General features: G+C 37.9%; 1 protein-coding gene across 1 annotated transcript in view; it reads left to right on the top strand.

Moving 5' to 3' along the window:
- Positions 1-26,244, top strand: part of LOC128686573 (lactosylceramide 4-alpha-galactosyltransferase-like) — a 49,117-nt gene that overhangs the window by 18,082 nt on the left and 4,791 nt on the right. Inside the window, exon 6 of the mRNA XM_070084363.1 lies at positions 23,363-23,652. Coding sequence (XP_069940464.1) covers positions 23,363-23,652 — 290 coding nt within the window. The remainder of the gene's footprint in view (positions 1-23,362; positions 23,653-26,244) is intronic.

Raw genomic sequence — 26,244 nt, 5'->3', positions numbered from 1 at the left:
TTTATTTATTCATGTGAGAAATTTTAACTATCCAATTGATTTTCAAAAGGCTGAGAAAGTTGTATCAAGCAAGTCCATGGTCGACAGGAATGTAATTGAATCATGCTTCATGAAAAGCAGTTTTGAAAATAATATGAATATTTCCTTTGGTTTATATAAATTGGATTCATTTATAATTGATCAGATTTGGGAAGAATTTAATGACACATTAAACAAGCAATAAACATTAATTCTTAGGTAGAGTATTAGGTGTGTTTCACAGAGTCGGGTGTGTGAGGTGTTGCTTTATTGTGGGATGTGATGGTGAGGTGTAGTCTTGACCCTTTATATGCCTTTCTTTGATTTTTTTTACAGTTCCTTGATAATGTGAGAAGCCACGAAAGTGCTTGGAATTTCACTATTCTTTCATAGTGGTTGTTTTGCATATTCTGATATCACCTGTTTACTGTGAAATTATTGCATATATATATATATATATATATATATATATATATATATATATATATATATATATATATATATATATATATATATATATATATATATATATATATATATATACACATATATATATATATATATATATATATATATATATATATATATATATATATATATATATATATATATATATATATATATATATATATATATACATATATATATATATATATATATATATATATATATATATATATATATATATATATATATATATATATATATATATATATATATATATATATATATATATATATATATATATATATATATATATATATATATATGTATGTATATATACATACATATACATACAGTGGATCTTCAATCAACGGCATTAATCTGTTCCAGAGGGCTTGCTGTTGGTCGAAATTGCTGTTGGTAGAGTTAATTTTCCCCCTAAGAAATAATGGAAATAGAATTAATCCGTTCCTGACACCTCATACACATTTCCTTATAGGGAAAGGAATAGGACATGCAAAATAAACAATAATTAAATGCCACTTACCTTTATTGTGGAGTTGTTGATGAGTGATATGCCAGCAGCAGGGGAAATTCAGAATTGTCTATTGCCTGGAAGGAGAATCCCCTTCCAGAAGGACTTCAGGTACCAAGTCCTTTGGTGGGGTTACCTCCCTCCTTTGTTTTTAATGCCACTAAGACCAGCTTGAAAGTCACTGGACCCTTGTCGCACAAAATGGCTATCCAGAGAGCTCTGTTTCTCACGTGCCCTTAGGATTTCCCTAAAATGGGACACAAGAGTGTCATTGTACATGCTGCCAGTGCGGCTTGCAACTTCGGTGACAGGATAAAATTCTTCGATAAATGCTTGCACCTTTGTAAACATTGAACACATTTCCCTAATCCTTGATGAAGTCATCTTACTCTGTCTCTCTTCATCTTGCTCTGAAGAACATTCCTGAGATGTGATCTGTTGCTGTTGCTCATGAAGCTCTTGCAGGTCTGCAGTGGTTAGTTCTTCCTCGTCGTTCTGCACCAACTCTTCCACATCCTCGTCACTAACCTCCAACCCCAAGCACTTCCCCAGTGACACAACAGCTTCCACTACTGGCATAGCCTCCTGAGAGTTAGCCCCAAACCCTTCAACATCCCTCTGTTCTACACATTCTGGCCACAGTTTCCTCCAAGCAGAATTCGAGGTCCTCTTAGTCACTCCCTCCCAAGCCTTACATATAAGGTTTACACAACTGAGGATATTGAAGTGATCTTTCCAAAACCCTCTTAGGGTCAATTGAGTGTCTGAGGTCACTTCAAAGCACTTTTGAAACACTGCTTTTGTGTAGTTTTTTGAAGTTTGAAATGACCTGCTGGTCCATGGGCTGGAGGAGAGGAGTTGTATTAGGAGGCAAAAACTTCAACTTAACGAAACCAAACTCCCCTGCAATTTCCTCTTGAAAGTCGTGAGGATGAGCAGGAGCATTGTCCATTACCAGGAGGCACTTAAGTGGCAGTTTCTTTTCCTGGAGGTATTTTGTCACAGTGGAGCCAAACACACCATAAAACCAGGCCAAGAAAAATTCCCTAGTGGCCCATGCCTTACTGTTTGATCTCCACAGCACACACAAATTATCCTTGACGATATTATTTTTCCTGAACACTCTGGGAGTTTCAGAGTGATACACCAATAAAGGCTTCACTTTGCAATCACAACTAGCATTACTACACAACATTAATGTCAGCCTATCTTTCATAGGCTTATGTCCAGGGAGTGCCTTTTCCTCCTGAGTAATGTAGGTCCTGTTTGGCATTTTCTTCCAAAACAGACCTGTTTCGTCACAATTAAACACTTGTTCAAGTTTTAGGTTTTCAGTCTCTATGTATTCCTTAAAGTCCTTCACATATTTTTCAGCCGCATTTTTGTCTGAACTGGCTGCCTCACCATGCCTTACCACACTGTGTATAACACTACGAATCTTAAATCTCTCAAACCAGCCTTTGCTGGCCTTAAATCATCAGCAGCAGCACTATTTTGAGGCATTTTCTTAATGAGATCATCGTGCAACTTCCTTGCCTTTTCACAAATTATAGATTGAGAAACACTATCACCTGACAATTGTTTTTCGTTTATCCATACCAATAACTGTCTCTCTACCTCTTCAATTATTTGTGGTCTCTGTTTTGAAAACATACTTGAACCTTTCGCTACAACAGCTTCCTTGATTGCCTGTCTGTTCGCCAAGATAGTACTGATGGTTGAATGCGATTTGTTGTATTGCCTTTCCAACTCAGCCATACGCACTCCATTCTCGTATTTGTCAATGATCTCCTTCTTCATTTCCATCGTAATTCTCACCCTTTTTAGCACAGGCTTGACACTAGAAGCTTTCTTGGGACCCATAGTAGCTTATTTAGCGGTTACAAGCACTAGAAATTGTGGAATAATCCAAAATATATGGGAGGCACACGTGGAAACCGACTGCAACAACTTGTGAGCAACTGCACACTGACTCTTGGAGTGGCTAGGCCCGCTCAGGCCATGCTCCGGGCACATCAACACGTTCTGGACAAACGTCGTTGATTAAGTTTATCGCCGTTGGTTAAGGTATTTTTTCTACGGCAAAAAGTGCTATTAGACGAAATTGCCGTTGCTTAATGCCGCGGTTAGTTGAGGGTCGACTGTGTATATATATATATATACATATAAGATGGGGTCTACCTCTGGTGTAAATTGTGGGACCCATAGCCTCGGAGAAGTGGATAAAAAGGCTTCAAGGAAAAATATTTGGATTTCTTCCTGAAGCCGTTTGAATATTCCACTTCCCCTACCACCCCATCTTTTCATATTTATTTATTTTTACTAATAGGAATATTTTATTACATAATATGGTACAGAAGATTTAAGAGATACATTATTGATATAAAGGTGGCATATACGGTACATGTTGTTACATGTGTATCACCGATTATAAGGCGAAAATCTCATCCAGCTCCTCAGAGCTGGGGCGTGTGCCCAAAATACAGCAGGCATTACCCCTTTGAACAGCCGCACTGAGCCGCTGGAACAGAAAACTAGCTGCCCTGGGATCCCTAGTTACCCTGATGAGTCTTTTTCCCAGCTCCTTAAGGAATTTAGATGCACTCTTTCCCCATGAGCCAAGGGTCTCTGAGCCTATGGGAACAAACATATAATGATGGGCAAGTTCTCCATATTTTCTAGACTTTTGGGACTCCCTGAAGCTGGCAGCTGCCCCTCCTTCCTCCCTGGTGTATTGGAGATAGGTATCAGCCAAGGTAGATGCACATGTATAGTCCCACACCACCTGCTTCCCATCTGTCCAGGCTTGAAGGGTGATACCATCTGGCCGCTTCTGGCTGCCATCAGATCTGCATAGTTGGGGTGGCTCCCTTACTGCTGGGCATCCAGCTGTTGTGAGGCTCCTCTTGATAATGTTATTAACGTCCTCATGTCTTGCAATCTTTCCCTCGGATTTACGGCACACAAGACCATGGTACCCGAATCGGTCTGCTGCTTCACTGCCACAAATACACCTGTGTTCGGCGAGAATAGGGGCGGCAAGTCGAAGGGCAACACCGATGCGGATGGTCTGTGGGTCGAGACGTGTGCCAAGGCTGGAGTTGGGAACAGCCAACAGAAAGTCCCCAGCATGAGGGGCTCTCACTGCCAGGAGGCGGGCTCTATCCTTCCCTGACACACTCTGAAGCATTTTTGAGACTATATTTTCCACTATTGGACCATCCCAGTGCGATTGTTTGTAGTTGTTGGGGGGAGTAGGTCTGGCTCCAGAGCCCGTTAGATTATCCCAGATCATTGCTCCGTCAATGAATTTTTGGTCCTGGACTCCTATCTTGTCCCTAAGATGTTCAGGGAGAATCGCTGCTACAAGCTCTCTGGATGCAATACACGAGGACAGAAAAGCAGGTAACGCAATCTGTGATGACTTGCGGACACCAATGCCTCCTAGTCTGACTGGAAGTGTAGCTTGGTTCCACTGCCCGTCTTCTAGAGTAAGGTTAAGTACTTTCGTAAAAATCTGCCTCAGAATACTGTCATATTCGTGCAGTATAGGGTTATCATATGAAGGTGCACATCTTAGGAAATATGTCAACCTGGGCAGACTCAATATATATATATATATATATATATATATATATATATATATATATATATATATATATATATATATATATATATATATATATATATATATACATATATATATATATATATATATATATATATATACATATATATATATATATATATATATATATATATATATATATATATATATATATATACATATATATATATATATATATATATATATATATATATATATATATATATATATATATATATATATATATATATATATACATATATATACATATATATATATATATATATATATATATATATATATATATATATATATATATATATATATATATATATATATATATATATATATATATATATATATATATATATATATATATATATATATATATATATATATATATATATATATATATATATATATATATATATATATATATGTATATATATATATATATATATATATATATATATATATATATATATAAATATATATATATATGTATATATATATTTTATATATACTGTATATATATATATATATATATACATATATATATATATCCTAGGTAGTAGGTTGGTAAATAGCAACCGCCGAGGGAGGTACTACCGTCCTGCCAAGTGAGTGTAAAATTGAAACCTGTAATTGTTTTACATGATGGTAGGATTGCTGGTGTCTTTTGTCTGTCTCATAAACATGCAAGATTTCAGGTATGTCTTGCTACTTCTACTTGCACTAAGGTCACACTACACATACATTTACAAGCATATATATACACACCCCTCTGGGTATCCTATTTTCTTTCTAGTTCTAGTTCTTGTTTATTTCCTCTTATCTCCATGGGGAAGTGGAACAGAGCAGAATTCTTCCTCCGTAAGCCATGCGTGTTGTAAGAGGCGACTAAAATGCCGGGAGCAAGGGGCTAGTAATCCCTTCTCCCGTATAAATTACTAAATTTAAAAGAGAAACTTTCGTTTTTCTTTTGGGGCCACCCTGCCGGCGTGTTGAAAGAAAGAATATATATATACATATATATATATATATATATATATATATATATATATATATATATATATATATATATATATATATATATATACATATATATATATATATATATATATATAAGTAGTGAAGTTTTCTACAGGGCGGTGTATCCGGTTTAGGGCCTTCCACTGAGCGAGGAATTTCCGGTTTAGGCCTTCCACTGGGCGGTGTATCCGGTCTAGGACCAGCGGCTGGAGGGTCACCTTTTCACACCTAGGTGTTACTTCCGGTTTTGACCATGACCTCGCCCTCGAGACTACCTCACCCTTGACCCCCCCCAACCAATACCCCCGCCCACGACCCCCTTCGCGACCCCGCCGTCGCGCCGCGCACCCACCCGCGCGCCCGCCCGCCGCCCGCCCGCGCGCCCTTCGCGACCCCCGCCCGCGCCTTCTGCTGCGCCTTCTGCAGCGTCGTCCGGATCGCCCCCGCGCCCCGATTTTTTTCCGATTTTTTTCGATTTTTTTTTTAATTTAATTTTCTTGTGCTCTCCATCTCCTCGGATCAAGTTTTTTTTTGGATTCCCCCCCCTATGGGAGGTTTCGAAATTCTTATGATCTCCTTGGATTGCCCCTCCCACTTTCACCCCCAACCCCAAAAATTTCTCGAAATCAAAGTCTCCAATTCCTCGGATCAAATTTTTCTCGAAATCAAAGTCTCCATCTCCTTGGATCAAGGGTTTTGAATTTCTCCATCTCCTCGGATCAAATTTTTGAGGTTCCCCCTCTCACTTTCACCCCCATCCCAAAATTTCTCGAAATCAAAGTCTCCATCTCCTCGAATCAAGTTTTTTGGATCCCCCCTATGGGGTTTTCGAAATTCTCCATCTCCTTGGATCAAGGTTTTTTGGATTATCCCTCCTTCCACCCCACCCCCCAATCCCAAAAATTTCTCAATATTACCAAGTTTTTTGGATTCCCCCCTCTGGGGTTTTTTTCGAAATTCTCCATCTCCTTGGATCAAGGTTTTTTGGATTGTCCCTCCTTCCACCCCCCCAACCCCAAAAATTTCTCAATATTACAAGTTTTTGCATTCCCCCCTATGGGGGTTTTCGAAATTCTCCATCTCCTTGGATCAAATTTTTAAGGTTCCCCCCCTCCCACTTTCACCCCCCCCCCCCTAACCCCAAAATTTCTCGATAATACAAGTTTTGGATTCCCCCCTATGGGGGTTTCGAAATTCTTATGATCTCCTCGGATCAAGTTTTTCTCGAAATCAAAGTCTCCATCTCCTTGGATCAAATTTTTGGATTACCCCTCTCACTTTCACTCCCACCCCAAAATTTCTCGATAATACCAAGACTCCATCTCCTTGGATCAAGGTTTTTTGGATTCCCCCCTCTGGGGGTAAGCATTCAAATGAACTCCTCCTATGGGGCATGGTGCTCTCTCTTACTACAGGTCTAAACAAGTGTGACGTCATTATTCCTCTCATTAATGTGTTTACTCGACGGTCAGTGACGTCACGCGATGACCCCCACACACACAGGCTGAATCTTGTCGACCCTTTTAGTTCAATAAAGTTAATAAGGGGACATAGTAGTGACGTCACACACACAGGTTGAATCATGACGACCCTTTTAGTTCATTAAAGTTAATAAGGGGATATAGTACCTACATCATAGGGAAAACATTTTCACTCTTAACCCAGGTTAATCCAAATAATTTCACATTTTTTTTCGTTAATACCCACAACAATCCAACAATTTCTTTACAACACAAGTCTAGACATTTTTCTCGTTTAACTATTTCATCTCAGGTCACTCCCCCACGAAGTAACCTCCTCCCCACCCTCCCGAACCCTCACACTCCAACCAACACCTCACAATTTTCACTCATAACCCCCAATTTTTCTTGTTTTAACCCTTTTAGTTCATTAAAGTTAATAAGGGGACACAGTACATCAGAAAGTCACCACAACACTTATAACCACTTTTCGATAAATTCACTAGTCACAATTTTACATATTACGAAGTTAATACGCACACACACCTCACTTTGAACACCTTCAAAACACTCTCATAAATCATTTGAATACTCACAAAAATACCTTTATACATTTCCAAACAACACTGAAATACTCCAAAAACATCATTCGAACACCCCCAAATCACCTCTGAATACTCCCAGAACACCTTCATAAGTACTCTTGCACATCATTTGAACACCTTCATAAGTACTCTCATAATCATTTGTACACCTTCAAAAAACACCTTTGAATACTCACATAAACACCCTTGAACACCTTCAAAACACCTTCAAAGCACTCTCATAATCATTTGAACACACTCAAAACACCTTTGAATAACCTCAAAACACCTTTGAACACCTTCAAAACACCCTTGAACACCTTCAAAAAAAACAACATTTGAACACACTCAAAACACCTTTGAACATTTTCAATCAACACCGAAACACTCTCATAAACATTTGAATACACACATAAAACACCCTTGAACACCTTCAAAACACCTTTGAATATCTTTTTTAAACTAATTTCATCACAACCCACTTATATCATCTTTTTTCGGTAACTCTAATTCGACTACACTACCCTCATCAATTACCAACAAATTTTACTCGTTTTAACTAATGTCAGTCATCACTGTAACCAAGATTTTCACAAAAAAAAAACTCTATGACACCTAACACACACGCACACACACACACCCCACAACACCCACAATTTTTCTCGTTTTAACTAATTTCATCAGAAAGTCACAACAACAACATCCACAACCCACAATTTTTTCTCGTTTTAACCCTTTTAGTTCATTAAAGTTAATAAGGGGACACAGTACATCAGAAAAAGTCCCAACAACAACCCACTTATAACATCTTTTTTCGGTATCTCTAGTTCGACAACAACACCCACAACCCACAACACCCACAACCCACAACACCCACATCCCACAACACCCACAACCCACAACACCCCCACAACACACAATTTTTCTCGTTTTAACTAATTTCATCAGAAAAAGTCACAACACCCACAACCCACTTCACCCACACCCCACAACACCCCACATCACCCACATCCCACAATTTTTTTTCTCGTTTTAACCCTTTTAGTTCATTAAAGTTAATAAGGGGACACACTACATCAGAAAAAGTCACAAAAACAACCCACTTATATCATCTTTTTCGGTATCTCTAATTCGACTACATTACCCACAACCCTCATCAATTACCAATTTATTCACATTTTTTTCCCCTTCTTTTTACTACTAAAATTCTAATAAAATCCTCTCCATACCCATCTCATTGTATCCACATATATTAATATTATACTCGCATCAACTACCCAACTATTGCGACATGTTTTCAACACCCCTCCATTCTTTTTCCAATATATCATAACTTTTCAATTCTATAATTTCTTTTTAAAATATTCACACATTACCTTTATATTCAGTAAAATCTTCCCCATATTTCTAATTACAACCCTCCCCATACCCCTCTCCATCTCACCCGCATTTCTTCACATCCACTCACCCATCTCCCAACACACCTCTTCTGAACACACACAAAAAAATCACATTTCACATCCACAAATGCATCTCAAATCCACTAAAATCACTGTAACCAAGATATTCACAAAACTCTATGACCACCTAACACACACACACACACACACACACACACACACACACACACACACACGCACCTAACCTAACCTAACCTAACCTAACCTAACCTAGCCTAACCTAACCGAACCTATCCTAACCTTACCTAACTTATCCTAACCTAACCTAACTTATCCTAACCTAGCCTAACCTAACCGAACCTATCCTAACCTTACCTAACTTATCCTAACCTAACCTAACTTATCCTAACCTAACCTAACCGAACCTAGCCTAACCTAACCCTACCTAACTTATCCTAACCTAACCTAACCTAACCTAGCTTAACCTAACCTAACTTAACCTAACCTAACCTAACCTAACCGAACCTACCCTAACCTAACATAACCTAACCTAGCCTAACCTAACCTAACCTAACTTAACCTAACCTAACCTAACCTAACCTAACATAGCCTAACCTAACTTAACCTAACCTAACCTAACCTAACCTAACCTACCCTAACCTAACTTATCCTAACCTAACCTAACCTATCTTAACCTAACCTAACCTAACCTAGCCGAACCTATCCTAACCGTTCCTAACTTAACTAACTTAACCTAACCTTTACCTAACCTTTACCTAACTTAACCTAACCTAACCTAACCTTTACCTAACCTTTACCTAACCTAATCTAACCTTGCCTAACCATTACCTAACCTAACCTAACCTATCTTAACCTAACCCAACCTAACCTAGCCGAACCTATCCTAACCTAACCTAAAATATATTGGAACACTTCCAAAATACATTAGAGTACTCCAGAATTACTTTGAACGACTCCATTTTTGGATATTTCCAAATTAGTTTTGAAAACTTTATCGTAAAATCGAACATTATTTTCTTGTTGGTAAACACAATCAATGGTAGAAATATTTACTCGATTTCCGAATAGAAACACTTTCCTCGCTCTGAGAGACTCATTGTGGGTCACCCCTTCCCCCCAACACCACTGGGTAATGCGGTTCACACCCAAGGTAGATTTAAGATAATCATGAACACCTGCGTCAACTCAGGACAGACAGACGCCATGAAATGCGGGTAACCTAACCTAATTCCTAACCTAACCTAACCTCACCTAACCGAACCTAACCTAACTCCATCAATCACCTCTATCCTAACCTAACCTAACCCAACCTAACTCCATCAAACACCTCTATCCTAACCTAACCTAACCTAACCTAACCTAACCTAACTCCATCAAACACCTCGAATACTACCTAACTTAACCTAACCTAACCTTACCTAACCTACCGAACCTAACCTAACCTAACCTAACCTATCCTAACCTGTCCTAACCTAACCTAACCTATCCTAACCTAACCTAACCTAACCTAACCTAACTTATCCTAAGCTAACCTAACCTAACTTATCCTAACCTAACCTAACCTAACTTATCCTAACCTAACCTAACCTAACCTAAAATAACGAACCTAACCTAACTTATCCTAATCTAATCTAACCTAACCTAACTTATCCTAACCTAACCTAACTTATCCTAACCTAACCTAACCTAACCTAAAATAACCTAACCTAACTTATCCTAACCTACTCACTTTACTTTGAACACCTTCAAAACACTCTCATACATCATTTGAGACCCCCTTTTCTCAATATCTCTCATCCACAACCTTTATCATCTCACTACAGAACAACCCCAAGATTACTTCGAACACTCTCATAAAGCATTTGAGTACTCACATAAACACTTTTGAACATTTCCAAACAACACTGAAGCACTTCCAAAATATCATTTTGATTACTCCCAAATAAGATTTGACAGCTCTAATTTATCTACACTTACACATTTCATTAAATTACATCTCATCCCCCCCAACTCCTCCCTCATTCTCCAGACTTTACAACATTAGCACAAAAAAAAAAACTAACTCATACACTTATGGCATGAGACATTACCATATCTAACACACTGACTAACTTTGAACCAACTCTGAACACCACTGATCTTCTTCAAAAAATGCTCTGCACATCATTTGAACACCTTCAAAAAAACACCATCAAACACCTCCGAATACTCCCAAAAAACAATACTGATTACTACCAAATCACCACTGAATACTACCAATCACCGTCAAAATCACCAGAAACTAAGTTTAACATCACCATCTAACATCCTTTTTATAGAAATCCCCTCAAATCACTATAACCAAGAACTCCCTCCCCATTTGGCGCATAAAAAAAAAGCATGAACACAAACCTAATACGCAAACACTTAGTACATGATCACCATCAACTGAAAACATATCTTGTACACACACATAATATAAGACAATCACCAACTACAATCACCCATGTTCACTTACCTCAAAATCACTAATATCACAGAAAACAATCATTTTTATAAACATTTCACACAAAAAAAAAAAAAAAAAAAATCATATTTGACAATATCTAAGCGCACTCACCTCACTACCACCAACACACGATGTCTCACCTCACAGGACCGACGAGCTCACCTCCAGTGACGTCACACTCCCATTGTGTTACTTGGTGGTTGGTAACATCACACCTAACCCCCCCCCCCCTTGTTTCAACCTGTTGTACCCTACATTATCTAAGAACACTATATCCAAGACGATTACCAGATTTTATGATCCCCAACACCAAGATCACAGAAAACACACATTTTTATAATTATTCACACAAAAATCACGATCACCAATTCCATATCATGTTTACCGTCATCTATCAACACTAATCACCAAGATCACCAAAAAATCTAAGATCATGCATCTCAAAACTACTATGATCACTGAAAACACTTATTTTTTAAACATTCGCACAAAAATAAGACATACACAAAAATACCACAACACTTCCACCAACATCTATAACATAACATGAGCACTATAACATATCACTATCACAAAAAAAAAAATAATACACAGACACCCACATATTATACATTTCAATTGCAAATTTAAGACATGAGACATACACACCAAATCTAAGACATTCACCTCCAACTAAGACATACACATCACCCCTAAAACTTCCTTCCTTATTCATTCCGTATATCTCCTAGAGCTGTTTTAACCCCGACGGATCCATCACGACGTAGGAGCCAGAGGAACCATCACCACTCCAACACCACCTACTACACTCTGGCTCCTACGTCGTGATGGATCCGTCGGGGTTAAAACAGCTCTAGGAGATATACGGAATGAATAAGGAAGGAAGTTTTAGGGGTGATGTGTATGTCTTAGTTGGAGGTGAATGTCTTAGATTTGGTGTGTATGTCTCATGTCTTAAATTTGCAATTGAAATGTATAATATGTGGGTGTCTGTGTATTATTTTTTTTTTTGTGATAGTGATATGTTATAGTGCTCATGTTATGTTATAGATGTTGGTGGAAGTGTTGTGGTATTTTTGTGTATGTCTTATTTTTGTGCGAATGTTTAAAAAATAAGTGTTTTCAGTGATCATAGTAGTTTTGAGATGCATGATCTTAGATTTTTTGGTGATCTTGGTGATTAGTGTTGATAGATGACGGTAAACATGATATGGAATTGGTGATCGTGATTTTTGTGTGAATAATTATAAAAATGTGTGTTTTCTGTGATCTTGGTGTTGGGGATCATAAAATCTGGTAATCGTCTTGGATATAGTGTTCTTAGATAATGTAGGGTACAACAGGTTGAAACAAGGGGGGGGGGGGGTTAGGTGTGATGTTACCAACCACCAAGTAACACAATGGGAGTGTGACGTCACTGGAGGTGAGCTCGTCGGTCCTGTGAGGTGAGACATCGTGTGTTGGTGGTAGTGAGGTGAGTGCGCTTAGATATTGTCAAATTTTTTTTTTTTTTTTTTTTTTTTTTTTTTTTTTTTTTTTTTGTGTGTGTGAAATGTTTATAAAAATGATTGTTTTCTGTGATATTAGTGATTTTGAGGTAAGTGAACATGGGTGATTGTAGTTGGTGATTGTCTTATATTATGTGTGTGTACAAGATATGTTTTCAGTTGATGGTGATCATGTACTAAGTGTTTGCGTATTAGGTTTGTGTTCATGCTTTTTTTTTATGCGCCAAATGGGGAGGGAGTTCTTGGTTATAGTGATTTGAGGGGATTTCTATAAAAAGGATGTTAGATGGTGATGTTAAACTTAGTTTCTGGTGATTTTGACGGTGATTGGTAGTATTCAGTGGTGATTTGGTAGTAATCAGTAGTGTTTTTTGGGAGTATTCGGAGGTGTTTGATGGTGTTTTTTTGAAGGTGTTCAAATGATGTGCAGAGCATTTTTTGAAGAAGATCAGTGGTGTTCAGAGTTGGTTCAAAGTTAGTCAGTGTGTTAGATATGGTAATGTCTCATGCCATAAGTGTATGAGTTAGTTTTTTTTTTGTGCTAATGTTGTAAAGTCTGGAGAATGAGGGAGGAGTTTGGGGGGATGAGATGTAATTTAATGAAATGTGTAAGTGTAGATAAATTAGAGCTGTCAAATCTTATTTGGGAGTAATCAAAATGATATTTTGGAAGTGCTTCAGTGTTGTTTGGAAATGTTCAAAAGTGTTTATGTGAGTACTCAAATGCTTTATGAGAGTGTTCGAAGTAATCTTGGGGTTGTTCTGTAGTGAGATGATAAAGGTTGTGGATGAGAGATATTGAGAAAAGGGGGTCTCAAATGATGTATGAGAGTGTTTTGAAGGTGTTCAAAGTAAAGTGAGTAGGTTAGGATAAGTTAGGTTAGGTTATTTTAGGTTAGGTTAGGTTAGGTTAGGATAAGTTAGGTTAGGTTAGGATAAGTTAGGTTAGGTTAGATTAGATTAGGATAAGTTAGGTTAGGTTCGTTATTTTAGGTTAGGTTAGGTTAGGATAAGTTAGGTTAGGTTAGGTTAGGATAAGTTAGGTTAGGTTAGCTTAGGATAAGTTAGGTTAGGTTAGGTTAGGTTAGGTTAGGATAGGTTAGGTTAGGTTAGGACAGGTTAGGATAGGTTAGGTTAGGTTAGGTTAGGTTCGGTAGGTTAGGTAAGGTTAGGTTAGGTTAAGTTAGGTAGTATTCGAGGTGTTTGATGGAGTTAGGTTAGGTTAGGTTAGGTTAGGTTAGGTTAGGATAGAGGTGTTTGATGGAGTTAGGTTGGGTTAGGTTAGGTTAGGTTAGGTTAGGATAGAGGTGATTGATGGAGTTAGGTTAGGTTCGGTTAGGTGAGGTTAGGTTAGGTTAGGAATTAGGTTAGGTTAGGTTATTTCATGGACAGTCTGGTCTGGAAAGAGATGATTTTCTACCTTGGATGTTACCCGCATTTCATGGCGTGTCTGTCCTGAGTTGACGCAGGTGTTAAATCTACCTTGGGTGTGAACCGCATTACCCAGTGGTGTTGGGGGGAAGGGGTGACCCACAATGAGTCTCTCAGAGCGAGGAAAGTGTTTCTATTCGGAAATCGAGTAAATATTTCTACCATTGAGTGTGTTTACCAACAAGAAAATAATGTTCGATTTTACGATAAAGTTTTCAAAACTAATTTGGAAATATCCAAAAATGGAGTCGTTCAAAGTAATTCTGGAGTACTCTAATGTATTTTGGAAGTGTTCCAATATATTTTAGGTTAGGTTAGGATAGGTTCGGCTAGGTTAGGTTGGGTTAGGTTAAGATAGGTTAGGTTAGGTTAGGTAATGGTTAGGCAAGGTTAGATTAGGTTAGGTAAAGGTTAGGTAAAGGTTAGGTTAGGTTAGGTTAAGTTAGGTAAAGGTTAGGTAAAGGTTAGGTTAAGTTAGTTAAGTTAGGAACGGTTAGGATAGGTTCGGCTAGGTTAGGTTAGGTTAGGTTAAGATAGGTTAGGTTAGGTTAGGATAAGTTAGGTTAGGGTAGGTTAGGTTAGGTTAGGTTAAGTTAGGTTAGGCTATGTTAGGTTAGGTTAGGTTAGGTTAGGTTAAGTTAGGTTAGGTTAGGTTAGGCTAGGTTAGGTTATGTTAGGTTAGGGTAGGTTCGGTTAGGTTAGGTTAGGTTAGGTTAAGTTAGGTTAGGTTAAGCTAGGTTAGGTTAGGTTAGGTTAGGATAAGTTAGGTAGGGTTAGGTTAGGCTAGGTTCGGTTAGGTTAGGTTAGGATAAGTTAGGTTAGGTTAGGATAAGTTAGGTAAGGTTAGGATAGGTTCGGTTAGGTTAGGCTAGGTTAGGATAAGTTAGGTTAGGTTAGGATAAGTTAGGTAAGGTTAGGATAGGTTCGGTTAGGTTAGGCTAGGTTAGGTTAGGTTAGGTTAGGTTAGGTTAGGTGCGTGTGTGTGTGTGTGTGTGTGTGTGTGTGTGTGTGTGTTAGGTGGTCATAGAGTTTTGTGAATATCTTGGTTACAGTGATTTTAGTGGATTTGAGATGCATTTGTGGATGTGAAATGTGATTTTTTTGTGTGTGTTCAGAAGAGGTGTGTTGAGAGATGGGTGAGTGGATGTGAAGAAATGCGGGTGAGATGGAGAGGGGTATGGGGAGGGTTGTAATTAGAAATATGGGGAAGATTTTACTGAATATAAAGGTAATGTGTGAATATTTTAAAAAGAAATTATAGAATTGAAAAGTTATGATATATTGGAAAAAGAATGGAGGGGTGTTGAAAACATGTCGCAATAGTTGGGTAGTTGATGCGAGTATAATATTAATTTATGTGGATACAAGGAGATGGGTATGGAGAGGATTTTATTAGAATTTTAGTAGTAAAAAGAAGGGGAAAAAAATGTGAATAAATTGGTAATTGATGAGGGTTGTGGGTAATGTAGTCGAATTAGAGATACCGAAAAAGATGATATAAGTGGGTTGTTTTTGTGACTTTTTCTGATGTAGTGTGTCCCCTTATTAACTTTAATGAACTAAAAGGGTTAAAACGAGAAAAAAAATTGTGGGATGTGGGTGATGTGGGGTGTTGTGGGGTGTGGGTGAAGTGGGTTGTGGGTGTTGTGACTTTTTCTGATGAAATTAGTTAAAACGAGAAAAATTGTGTGTTGTGGGGGTGTTGTGGGTTGTGGGTGTTGTGGGATGTGGGTGTTGTGGGTTGTGGGTGTTGTGGGTTGTGGGTGTTGTTGTCGAACTAGAGATACCGAAAAAAGATGTTATAAGTGGGTTGTTGTTGGGACTTTTTCTGATGTACTGTGTCCCCTTATTAACTTTAATGAACTAAAAGGGTTAAAACGAGAAAAAATTGTGGGTTGTGGATGTTGTTGTTGTGACTTTCTGATGAAATTAGTTAAAACGAGAAAAATTGTGGGTGTTGTGGGGTGTGTGTGTGTGCGTGTGTGTTAGGTGTCATAGAGTTTTTTTTTGTGAAAATCTTGGTTACAGTGATGACTGACATTAGTTAAAACGAGTAAAATTTGTTGGTAATTGATGAGGGTAGTGTAGTCGAATTAGAGTTACCGAAAAAAGATGATATAAGTGGGTTGTGATGAAATTAGTTTAAAAAAGATATTCAAAGGTGTTTTGAAGGTGTTCAAGGGTGTTTTATGTGTGCATTCAAATGTTTATGAGAGTGTTTCGGTGTTGATTGAAAATGTTCAAAGGTGTTTTGAGTGTGTTCAAATGTTGTTTTTTTTGAAGGTGTTCAAGGGTGTTTTGAAGGTGTTCAAAGGTGTTTTGAGGTTATTCAAAGGTGTTTTGAGTGTGTTCAAATGATTATGAGAGTGCTTTGAAGGTGTTTTGAAGGTGTTCAAGGGTGTTTATGTGAGTATTCAAAGGTGTTTTTTGAAGGTGTACAAATGATTATGAGAGTACTTATGAAGGTGTTCAAATGATGTGCAAGAGTACTTATGAAGGTGTTCTGGGAGTATTCAGAGGTGATTTGGGGGTGTTCGAATGATGTTTTTGGAGTATTTCAGTGTTGTTTGGAAATGTATAAAGGTATTTTTGTGAGTATTCAAATGATTTATGAGAGTGTTTTGAAGGTGTTCAAAGTGAGGTGTGTGTGCGTATTAACTTCGTAATATGTAAAATTGTGACTAGTGAATTTATCGAAAAGTGGTTATAAGTGTTGTGGTGACTTTCTGATGTACTGTGTCCCCTTATTAACTTTAATGAACTAAAAGGGTTAAAACGAGAAAAATTGGGGGTTATGAGTGAAAATTGTGAGGTGTTGGTTGGAGTGTGAGGGTTCGGGAGGGTGGGGAGGAGGTTACTTCGTGGGGGAGTGACCTGAGATGAAATAGTTAAACGAGAAAAATGTCTAGACTTGTGTTGTAAAGAAATTGTTGGATTGTTGTGGGTATTAACGAAAAAAAATGTGAAATTATTTGGATTAACCTGGGTTAAGAGTGAAAATGTTTTCCCTATGATGTAGGTACTATATCCCCTTATTAACTTTAATGAACTAAAAGGGTCGTCATGATTCAACCTGTGTGTGTGACGTCACTACTATGTCCCCTTATTAACTTTATTGAACTAAAAGGGTCGACAAGATTCAGCCTGTGTGTGTGGGGGTCATCGCGTGACGTCACTGACCGTCGAGTAAACACATTAATGAGAGGAATAATGACGTCACACTTGTTTAGACCTGTAGTAAGAGAGAGCACCATGCCCCATAGGAGGAGTTCATTTGAATGCTTACCCCCAGAGGGGGGAATCCAAAAAACCTTGATCCAAGGAGATGGAGTCTTGGTATTATCGAGAAATTTTGGGGTGGGAGTGAAAGTGAGAGGGGTAATCCAAAAATTTGATCCAAGGAGATGGAGACTTTGATTTCGAGAAAAACTTGATCCGAGGAGATCATAAGAATTTCGAAACCCCCATAGGGGGGAATCCAAAACTTGTATTATCGAGAAATTTTGGGGTTGGGGGGGGTGAAAGTGGGAGGGGGGAACCTTAAAAATTTGATCCAAGGAGATGGAGAATTTCGAAAACCCCCATAGGGGGGAATGCAAAAACTTGTAATATTGAGAAATTTTTGGGGTTGGGAGGGGTGGAAGGACGGACAATCCAGAAAACCTTGATCCAAGGAGATGGAGAATTTCGAAAAAACCCCCAGAGGGGGGAATCCAAAAAACTTGGTAATATTGAGAAATTTTTGGGATTGGGGGGTGGGGTGGAAGGAGGGATAATCCAAAAAACCTTGATCCAAGGAGATGGAGAATTTCGAAAACCCCATAGGGAGGATCCAAAAAACTTGATTCGAGGAGATGGAGACTTTGATTTCGAGAAATTTTGGGATGGGGGTGAAAGTGAGAGGGGGAACCTCAAAAATTTGATCCGAGGAGATGGAGAAATTCAAAACCCTTGATCCAAGGAGATGGAGACTTTGATTTCGAGAAGAGTTTGATCCGAGGAATTGGAGACTTTGATTTCGAGAAATTTTTGGGGTTGGGGGTGAAAGTGGGAGGGGCAATCCAAGGAGATCAAAAAAATTTCGAAACCTCCCATAGGGGGGGGAATCCAAAAAAAAACTTGATCCGAGGAGATGGAGAGCACAAGAAAATTAAATTCAAAAAAAATTCGAAAAAAATCGGAAAAAAATCGGGGCGCGGGGGCGATCCGGACGACGCTGCAGAAGGCGCAGCAGAAGGCGCGCGGGCGGGGCGCGCGGACGGGCGCGCGGGCGGGCGGCGGGCGGGCGCGCGGGTGGGCGCGCGGCGCGACGGCGGGGTCGCGAAGGGGGTCGTGGGCGGGGGTATTGGTTGGGGGGGTCAAGGGTGAGGTAGTCTCGAGGGCGAGGTCATGGTCAAAACCGGAAGTAACACCTAGGTGTGAAAAGGTGACCCTCCAGCCGCTGGTCCTAGACCGGATACACCGCCCAGTGGAAGGCCTAAACCGGAAATTCCTCGCTCAGTGGAAGGCCCTAAACCGGATACACCCCCCTGTAGAAAACTTCACTACTTATATATATATATATATATATATATATATATATATATATATATATATATATATATATATATATATATATATATATATATATATATATATATATATATATCTATATATATATATATATATATATATATGTATATATATATACATACTATTTGTGGTCTCCGTTTCGAAAACATGCTTGAACCTTTCGCTACAACAGCTTCCTTGATTCGCCAAGATCGTACTGATGGTTGAATGTGATTTGTTGTATATATATATATATATATATATATATATATATATATATATATATATATATATATATATATATATATATATATATATATATATATATATATATATATATATATATATATATATATGTCGTGCCGAATATGTAAAAGTGGTCAATTAGCAAGAACTCATTTAAAATTAAGTCCTTTCTAAAACTTTCTTTGATACGCTTAAAGATATATTTTTTTCATTAATGTTGATGTAAAATTTTATAATTTTGCACCAAAAGGAACTTAGAAAACTTACCTAACCTTATTATAACAAGCGCAATTTATTTTAGCCTAACCCAACTAAATATATTTTAGATTTGTTTACAATAATTTAATACTAAACAAACACAATCAAATATATTTTTTTCGTTAGGTTCAGAATGATTTTGGCGAAATTATTGCATACACAAATTTTCACTTGTCTTATATGGCAAGATGAGCGTTGCTTTTTAAGCCTAGATCGCAAGTTCTGCCTATTCGGCACGACATATATATATATATATATATATATATATATATATATATATATATATATATATATATATATATATATATATAGATGAGCGTTGCTATAAGCCAAGATCGCAAGTTATATATTACGACATATATATATATATATATATATATATATATATATATATATATATATATATATATATATATATATATATATATATATATATATATATATATATATATATATATATATATATATATATATATATATATATATATATATATATATATATATATATATATAATAAAAGAGAGAGGTTAAGAGAGTGGTGAAGCAATGTAAAAAGAGAGCAAATGAGAGAGTGGGTGAGATGTTATCAACAAATTTTGTTGAAAATAAGAAAAAGTTTTGGAGTGAGATTAACAAGTTAAGAAAGCCTAGAGAACAAATGGATTTGTCAGTTAAAAATAGGAGAGGAGAGTTATTAAATGGAGAGTTAGAGGTATTGGGAAGATGGAGGGAATATTTTGAGGAATTGTTAAATGTTGATGAAGATAGGGAATCTGTGATTTCGTGTATAGGGCAAGGAAGAATAACATCTTGTCGGAGTGAGGAAGAGCCAGTTGTGAGTGTGGGGGAAGTTCGTGAGGCAGTAGGTAAAATGAAAGGGGGTAAGGCAGCCGGGATTGATGGGATAAAGATAGAAATGTTAAAAGCAGGTGGGGATATAGTTTTGGAGTGGTTGGTGCAATTATTTAATAAATGTATGGAAGAGGGTAAGGTACCTAGGGATTGGCAGAGAGCATGCATAGTTCCTTTGTATAAAGGCAAAGGGGATAAAAGAGAGTGCAAAAATTATAGGGGGATAAGTCTGTTGAGTGTACCTGGTAAAGTGTATGGTAGAGTTATAATTGAAAGAATTAAGAGTAAGACAGAGAATAGGATAGCAGATGAACAAGGAGGCTTTAGGAAAGGTAGGGGGTGTGTGGACCAGGTGTTTACAGTGAAACATATAAGTGAACAGTATTTAGATAAGGCTAAAGAGGTCTTTGTGGCATTTATGGATTTGGAAAAGGCGTATGACAGGGTGGATAGGGGGGGCAATGTGGCAGATGTTGCAAGTGTATGGTGTAGGAGGTAGGTTACTGAAAGCAGTGAAGAGTTTTTACGAGGATAGTGAGGCTCAAGTTAGAGTATGTAGGAAAGAGGGAAATTTTTTCCCAGTAAAAGTAGGCCTTAGACAAGGATGTGTGATGTCACCATGGTTGTTTAATATATTTATAGATGGGGTTGTAAGAGAAGTAAATGCGAGGGTCTTGGCAAGAGGCGTGGAGTTAAAAGATAAAGAATCACACACAAAGTGGGAGTTGTCACAGCTGCTCTTTGCTGATGACACTGTGCTCTTGGGAGATTCTGAAGAGAAGTTGCAGAGATTGGTGGATGAATTTGGTAGGGTGTGCAAAAGAAGAAAATTAAAGGTGAATACAGGAAAGAGTAAGGTTATGAGGATAACAAAAAGATTAGGTGATGAAAGATTGAATATCAGATTGGAGGGAGAGAGTATGGAGGAGGTGAACGTATTCAGATATTTGGGAGTGGACGTGTCAGCGGATGGGTCTATGAAAGATGAGGTGAATCATAGAATTGATGAGGGAAAAAGAGTGAGTGGTGCACTTAGGAGTCTGTGGAGACAAAGAACTTTGTCCTTGGAGGCAAAGAGGGGAATGTATGAGAGTATAGTTTTACCAACGCTCTTATATGGGTGTGAAGCGTGGGTGATGAATGTTGCAGCGAGGAGAAGGCTGGAGGCAGTGGAGATGTCATGTCTGAGGGCAATGTGTGGTGTGAATATAATGCAGAGAATTCGTAGTTTGGAAGTTAGGAGGAGGTGCGGGATTACCAAAACTGTTGTCCAGAGGGCTGAGGAAGGGTTGTTGAGGTGGTTCGGACATGTAGAGAGAATGGAGCGAAACAGAATGACTTCAAGAGTGTGTCAGTCTGTAGTGGAAGGAAGGCGGGGTAGGGGTCGGCCTAGGAAGGGTTGGAGGGAGGGGGTAAAGGAGGTTTTGTGTGCGAGGGGCCTGGACTTCCAGCAGGCATGCGTGAGCGTGTTTGATAGGAGTGAATGGAGACAAATGGTTTTTAATACTTGACGTGCTGTTGGAGTGTGAGCAAAGTAACATTTATGAAGGGATTCAGGGAAACCGGCAGGCCGGACTTGAGTCCTGGAGATGGGAAGTACAGTGCCTGCACTCTGAAGGAGGGGTGTTAATGTTGCAGTTTAAAAACTGTAGTGTAAAGCACCCTTCTGGCAAGACAGTGATGGAGTGAATGATGGTGAAAGTTTTTCTTTTTCGGGCCACCCTGCCTTGGTGGGAATCGGCCGGTGTGATAATAAAAAAAAAATAAAAAAAATATATATATATATATATATATATATATATATGTAATATATATATATATATATATATATATATATATATATATATGGCAAGATGAGCGTTGCTTTTTAAGCCTAGATCGCAAGTTCTGCCTATTCGGCACGACATATATATATATATATATATATATATATATATATATATATATATATATATATATATATATATATATATATGGCAAGATGAGCGTTGCTATGTAAGCCAAAATCGCAAGTTCTGCCTATTCGGCACGACATATATATATATATATATATATATATATATATATATATATATATATATATATATATATATATATATATATATATATATATATATGTATATATATATATATATATATATATATATATATATATATATATATATATATATATATATATTTATTTATTTATATATATTTAAACAAAGGGAAAATGTAAAAAAGAGTGTAGAAGCACTCCGGGTAGAGGCCCAGGACATTTGATTTCCAGTAACGTAGTTTAGTAAACAAGAGAGTTGCATCATCGTTGAAAATCTGAAATTGTCAATATTTAATGCTTTTAATGAGGTTGAAGTGCTAAACCAATGTTTAAGGCTTATAATTTTTCTGTATCATCAACATTTTCTTGATATGAATAAAAATATATATCTTCCGATCTGTAGGCATCAATATCTTAACTAATCTTTTTGAAACTCTACATATGCTGATCTCACAAAACTAATAACAATTGGTCTCAGAGGGATGAAGCACTTTGGAATTTTTGTCCTGCTATATAAATATGTGCGACTTGTAGAACTGGCTGTAAATTGTATGATCACATTAGCATTTCCCTTCAGTACTCGTTTCAATTTTGTATTAGAAGTTCTGCTAATTTTTTATGTATTTCTTATTAAATAAAGTGTAAGCATTGCAGTCGCATAACATTATTGTTATTATCTTTATGAGGAAGTGATGACTTCATTAAATTCACTGAAGGCATTCAGTCCTTGGGGAGGTAATCAGGTTCAAGTTATGTTAGTAGCTCCAGTTCCGTTGATCACGAGCCTGTCACATCTTTCAAGGGTTATTCACATTGTAACTTCCATTTTCCTCTATGATTTTTATTCAAAATGGCGCATTGTTTCACTCTTTCCTGGAGCTTATTACAGTGTGTGATACTTGCTTACTTCACCTGGACCAGGGCAATGTCTGGGGTAAGAATGGCCCTATGTTGTTCACACAAGTGATGAAAGAGGTGTGTGGGAAGCCCAGTCTGACTCCAGGAGACCACTGTGGAGGGGTGAGCCTTCTTTCCCCGAAGGCCTTTTATCCAATACCATACAGAAAATGGGAATTTGCGTTCCTACCTTCCAAGAGATCAATCAACTTTACCGAGGTGAGTGTTAGTTACCATTTAGTCCCAGGCACATGTCGATTAGACACTAGGCCTGTTTTATCGGTGTGTGACCCCTTTCTTGCTCTTGTGGGATCCAGTGGTTGATGTGCACTGAAAAAGGGGGGAGAGGGATGGTTCATATCCAGTTGTCATAACACAGGCGGGAAAGGTCACTTTCTTCATGCCATTCAACATAGCATAGTAGATGTGAGGTATGAGTAATGAGATCGTGAGCACAAAACGCGTGCTAAAGGGATAACTGGCAAAGTAGGCAGATGGATCTTCAACTTTCTAACCAATCGTACACACAGAGTAGTGGTAAACAGAGTTAAATCGGAAGCTGCCACAGTGAAGGGCTCTGTTCCACAAGGCACAGTACTCGCCCCTATCCCGTTCCTCATTCTCATATCAGACAAAGACAGAGATGTAAACCATAGCACTGTATCATCCTTAGCAGACGATACTAGGATCTGCATGAGAGTGTCATCCATTGAGGACACGACAAATCTCCGAGAAGATATAAACCAAGTTTTCCAATGGGCAACAGACACCAATATGATGTTCAATGAAGACAAATTCCAACTACTCCGTTACGGAAAACTGGAGGAAATTATAGCTAGGACCAGGGCCGGATTAAGAAGTCTCCGGGCCCTAGGCTATTCAGATTGGCGGGGCCCCTTTGAGTTACGGGTAAGCGAAGCGACCCCTTCCAGCTTGGGGGTGGGGGGGGGGGTTCGGTGGGAGCCTGTTTAAGGTCTAATTAAATACATTCTGGCTATTTAGATTAAATTTAATAGGGAAAGTACATCAAGACAACCAAAACCATTTACCAACAGCCATTATAACTATCTTGTTAAATCATGCATTTTAAAGAGAATAAACTCAAGACAGCATAGTATTACTAGATTAGGCTATTAAAGTAGTGACATCATGTACCTATTATATTCAGCATAACCAATACAGCACTATTATTCCCTTTATAAATCACTGACCATTATTGTTATCATTGCATCATGCATAAGACTATCAAATCATATAAACTCAAGAAAGTAAAGAATTGTTTATATTCACAGGCACTTCTTAAATAAACTTTTTTCTGGATTTCATATTGGCAAAATCATCAATTATATTCTGAAAATCAATATTTCTTGTTAGATCAGACTCAATGGTCAACAAGGCTAGGTTACACAATTTGTCTTGGCTCATTGTTGAACGGAGCTGGTTTTTCACTCTTTTCAAAACAGAAAATGAACGTTCTCCTTCACAGTTAGTAGCTGGAAGTGTTAGGTAAAGGCGATACACTATGTCAACATTAGGGAAGGTTTCTGAGATACCTGCATTTATTAAATGTTTCAAAGCAGCTGAGGGCGCACATTTTTCATGTGGAGCTTTAATCTGATTCATATACCCAGAAAAATGAACTATTTCTTGAACAATGTGTCCTGAACATCTGCTGAAAGGTGTTGTTGCAACTTTAATGCAGCTTCTCTCAATTCTGCATCTGGCATAGTAGTAATTTTGAACAGAAATCCAAACTTGTCATTGAGATTCTGGTAGATTTCTTTTCTTTTCACCAATTCTGCAATCAGTGAATCCAGAATGACGAAGTATGTAGCTGTCTTACATTTCTGCCTTGGTAGCAACACAATTTCATTGTCTGGCTCTGCAAAATTGCGTTCCCTCTTCCTTGACCGCTGATGATCAGCCCGGTAACTGTAGTCTTTCACCAGCAGTTTAGCTTTCTCTTCAAACATTTCAAAAGCTTCATCACTGCGAAGTGAGCTTACAAATTCCACTAAGCCTGCATAGAGGTTAGCACAAGTAGCCATTTCAATTTCAATTTTCTGAAGTGTCTTGTTCGTGGCATTTAACCGTTCCAGTATACAGTCCCAAAGCACACAGAGTAAGGCCAATTCAAAATCTTCCAATTTTGATGCTAAGCTGGCTGCTTCGCTTCTTGTAGTTGCTGTCTGGTCTTCATCCTCTGCTATTTGGATCAAAGCAGAACGTATTTCAGCAAAGCTGTCTTTCAAAGCATGTGTTGCATCATGCTGCGCTGACCACCTTGTTGTTGATAATGATTTGATGACATCTCCATGAATGGTTAACTTGAGTATACTCCACCGATGCGTTGAAGCAGAGAAAAAGTTAAAGAGTGCTTGTAAAAGTCCAAAAAATGAAACTTCAGCGACACAACACTCCGCAGCACATGACCCAACAAGATTAAGAGAATGTGCTGAGCAGGGCACATATTCAGCAAGTGGGTTGATTTGCTTGATACGGGCTTGCAATCCATTATATTTACCCGACATGTTACTTGCATTGTCGTAGCTCTGGCCACGGCAATCATAGATGACTTTAAACAACGACGACTTCCATCATCATAAATCCTTGCTGATTTCCTAAAGTCAATGTTCAGAGTTTGACTGAAGTTTTCTGCAATGAAAGCATTACGTAGAGAATCTGGGATTACATTTGGCCATGAGGCAGGATCTTTTAAGACAAATCCTGTGGATGAAATGTCCGTTGAGACATTGAGAGGAGACACAAAAGAAGTAGATGCTGGCTGAGAAATAATGGAGGGAGGGCTTCCTGTATGATTTGACGTATCTGCAGATTCAACTGTACTGGTAACATCAGAAACTGTTTTCGTGA

Source organism: Cherax quadricarinatus, chromosome 12 (genome assembly GCF_038502225.1).
Source record: "Cherax quadricarinatus isolate ZL_2023a chromosome 12, ASM3850222v1, whole genome shotgun sequence".
NCBI lineage: Eukaryota > Metazoa > Arthropoda > Malacostraca > Decapoda > Parastacidae > Cherax > Cherax quadricarinatus.
This window is presented reverse-complemented; position numbering and strand designations above follow the sequence as displayed.